This window comes from Pteropus vampyrus, unplaced genomic scaffold (genome assembly GCF_000151845.1).
Source record: "Pteropus vampyrus isolate Shadow unplaced genomic scaffold, Pvam_2.0 Scaffold10, whole genome shotgun sequence".
Classification (NCBI taxonomy): domain Eukaryota; kingdom Metazoa; phylum Chordata; class Mammalia; order Chiroptera; family Pteropodidae; genus Pteropus; species Pteropus vampyrus.
The window spans coordinates 11273-14860 of record NW_011888791.1 but is presented as its reverse complement, the minus strand read 5'-3'; the positions used below and the strand labels follow the sequence as shown (position 1 = coordinate 14860).

At 52.7% G+C, this 3588-nt stretch overlaps 1 protein-coding gene across 1 annotated transcript in view; it reads left to right on the top strand.

The window, feature by feature from the left end:
- Window positions 1-3309, top strand: part of LOXL1 (lysyl oxidase like 1) — a 25265-nt gene extending 21956 nt beyond the window's left edge. Inside the window, exon 7 of the mRNA XM_023521800.1 lies at window positions 2965-3309. Within this exon, the coding sequence (XP_023377568.1) occupies window positions 2965-2971 (7 nt within the window). The 3' untranslated portion in view covers window positions 2972-3309. The remainder of the gene's footprint in view (window positions 1-2964) is intronic.
- The last annotated feature ends 279 nt before the right edge of the window (window positions 3310-3588 follow it).

Sequence of the window (3588 nt, the reverse complement as noted above, 5' to 3'; positions counted from 1 at the left end):
GTTCTAGGGATTCAAGCCACATAACCAGTGCATAGTTTCCACCCTTAAGGAGTGTACGAGGATTTAAAAGTAACATCCATCTGATCTTAAATGTTCTGCAAATAAAGCTGGGTGTAGCCTGCCCCAGTGAAGGCCCCTCCACCCCAATAATCCACCATTTAAAAGGCTTCATTGTGTCCTGACAGCTCTTCTTCAGACAGAAAGCACAGGTTATGCTTGGGCCATCATCTCAGTGAGTGTCCGGTCCCTTGGGCTCCAGGGCCGAGAATGCCACTTGGCATCATTCAGGCCTTCGACGGTTCGTCTAGACAGACATGCGTGGTGAAAGGGTGCAAGCCTCAGAGTGCAGAGACCAAGCACGGGATCCCCGCTGAGCCCCTCACTCTCTGCTCTGTTCTCTGGGGCAGTGACTCAACCTCTCTGACCCTGAATGTCCTATGCAGGGACCACCTGGCCTGGGCTCTGTGTCTGGGGAAGCTTCCCGTCTTCCAGTAAGGGTTATCTGATGTGTTCTTGGCTATGACTATCTCTTCCGTCCTCCATCTCTCTGATCTCCCCATGTCTCTCTATCAGTGTATCTCTGTCTCTGTGCCTCTTGGTCTCTGTACCTTCTCCATCTTCCCGTTGTCTCCCTTTCTCTGTCTCCTCTGTGTCTGTCTGCCTCTCCACCACCTTCCCTGCTGACCAAGTGAAATGCACTCCCCTGACCAGACCCCTTTTCTCTTTGTCCCCCCCCCTTTCTTCAGGTGCACGTGAACCCCAAGTATATCGTTTTGGAGTCTGACTTCACCAACAATGTGGTGAGATGCAACATCCACTATACAGGCCGCTACGTTTCTGCAACAAACTGCAAAATTGTCCAGTAAGTGCTCGCCCACCCCTTCCCTGCCCCAGCCCCTTTCCTACCTAGGGAGCAGGCCGGGCCACATGAAACATAAGATACCTGCATTTTGAGTCACCTCAACTGCCAACTGCCAAACATAGTTGCGGTTGGGCCCAGCCCACAGGCTGAGCAGGAGGAGGCTTGTCCATGCCAGCCCGAGCTGAGTGCCCATGGTGGGGCTCAGGCGGCTGTGTTGACCTGGGGTGTGGCTCCCTAAGATCTCTCAGGTGGAAGCCAGCAGGAGGCAACATCTTTGGGTGGATGTACACAGGCTCTGCAATCCTAGTTTTGTGACCTCCTCGAGGGCTCTGTGACATTGGACAGTTTACCTCACCTCTCTGAACTATTTTTAACTATAAAATAGGAACTTTTTATATCCCACATAGGCTTGTGAGGAGGATTTAAAGGCCTGACGTCTATGCATGCTCAAGAAACCTTCACAGTGGCACTCAACGAATGCTATCCGTGATCATTAGTGTCTTTATCAAGTGGATTGAATTAAACAGTCCGAAATTAGAAGTGATTCTGATCGGAAAGAGCTGTCATCAGTCCCTGGGCCCCATTGTTGGGCTGATAAACTCTGGGCCCAGGCCTTTGGCACATGGCTTCTGAGCAGGGTCCTCAGCTGTCACTGCCCCGCGGGGATGGCTGTCCTCAGCCTCTCCCCTGATTCCACACATGAACTACTTTGCAGAGAGGCCCCCTGCTAACAAGTTCACAAAGAAACTCCACCCCACTCCATGTGAATTTAAAATGTCTGATCAGGTCAAGGCGAATGTTTTCCATTGAGAGAGAGAGAAAGAGAAAGACGCAGGGAGGGAGAGACAGAGACAGAGACAGAGACAGAGACAGAGACAGAGACAGAGAGACCTTAGAGCTTTAGTCTACCAGCTGCAGGATGAATGGCAGAGATGTCAAGGCCCAGAGAGCCCTCTTTACCTAAAAGTGGATGACAGGTATGACAGGTGGAGCCTTTAACCAAGATCAAGACTCTGAGCAGGGTCAAGATTCAGAGAAAGCTGTTTCACCCTTAGCTGCACCACTAACCTAACTGTTCACAGAACCCCCTCCCTGTCATGCCATGTATATTAAAAATGAGAACAGCAGCCTCTAGCTCTAGGCAGAGAATAGGTTCTTCATAAGCAGAATCAGATCAGAATTATCCAGATAACAGAGTGTGTTTGAAACAGCTGACTCCTGCCCCATCCCTAGCAACATGGCTCTTTTGCAGGCCTGGATTCCCAGTACTTTCTTACTCCTCAGAGCCTGTCTCAATCCGCTGTTCAAATTCAGAGATCACCTAAATGGCAAAAGTTTTCTGGAAGGCAATTCTGTAGAAGGAGAAGGAGGAAGGCAGGAAGGGGAATACAAAAAAAGTGGGGCTCAGGGGTGCACAGGAGGCCAGGGAGCCTACATCCCCCTCTTTTGCCTGCTACTGGGAAAAGTAGATTGAAACAGTCTCCCTTTTCCAGGTGGCACCTCAGGCTAGGCCCCCCTCAACAGGGCAGACAGAGAAGCAAGCAGAGCCCCGCCTCCCCTGAGGCCGTTGGGCCCTTCCCTCTGAGCCCTTTACATAAGTGCTTGGAATGGTTCAGGTCTTATTAGAGTGTCTCTGCGACCCTGACCGCAGGCAGGCGGCTGGACCAGCGCACAGGAAGCTGGAAAGAGCCTTCCCAGAAAGGCCACGGGACTGACGCCTGTGGGTTTCAATCTTGTTTCTGAAGAGGAAAAAGAAGACTTTTTTTTTTTTTTAAGTACTGAGTTAGAAAGAATTTCCAGACAGTAGCAGCTCTGCCTAGAAAACAATCTGAGACTTGGGGCCTGGGGAGGGGGTGGTGCTGAGATGGTGCCCTCGGTGGGAATCCACGAAACCTTTCTTCTTGGATCTGGGGCTGAGGGGCCCCTCTCTTGGAGCCCAGATTACTGAGGGAAACAGAGGCCATGGGCGCCTGCCCTCCCACATGGGATCTGGGCTGGGGAGGGGAAGTCCTCAGCTGGGGAGGCAATAAGGTCCTCGCAGACAGTGGAGTAAGGGGCCTACCTCACCGCCTGCTGCTGACCTGCTCCCTTTCTCTCCTTAGATCCTGATCTTCGAGAAGGTGGACAGGTGGCCAACCCCCCACTTCCCAAAGAAGGTCCTGCTCCCCAGGCAGCGTCCCACCAGAACAAACCTGGCCCAAGGGGCGCAACTCCCCCGTCCAGAGGCAGGGGCAGCTGGACACAGGGGCATCCCTCCCTGCCGGCCTCAGGGAGCAGACGTGGACCAAAACCACAGGGATTCCGGATGCCAGACCCAATTTCGTACTTAACTTTTCTCTACAATGTTATTTTGTTGGTTGTTGTTGGTTTTTATTTTTTATATTTTGGGCATGCCACAGAGCAAGATTGCCCAGACCTGGGCTGAATAAAACAAGGTTTTTCTACTCTGTGGTTCTGCATGTGGCCTGCCGGCTGGGCTGACCAGAGCTAGGTTGGGCTCAGGGGACGAACTGGGGCTTCCTCCTTCCCCTAGCAGAACCTAGAAAGGGCAGCCACTACCCCGTTAGGACCACAACTTGACCAAGAGGGCGTCAGGCCCACTGCAGAAACCCCGAGGGGTTTACCCCAAGGCTAAGCCCTCTGTGTGGGAAGAGGATCCGCTGGGGCAGGGGCCCTTGCTCCAGCCCACAGGCCTCTGCTCGGTCTCTCAGTTCTCCATCACGCCT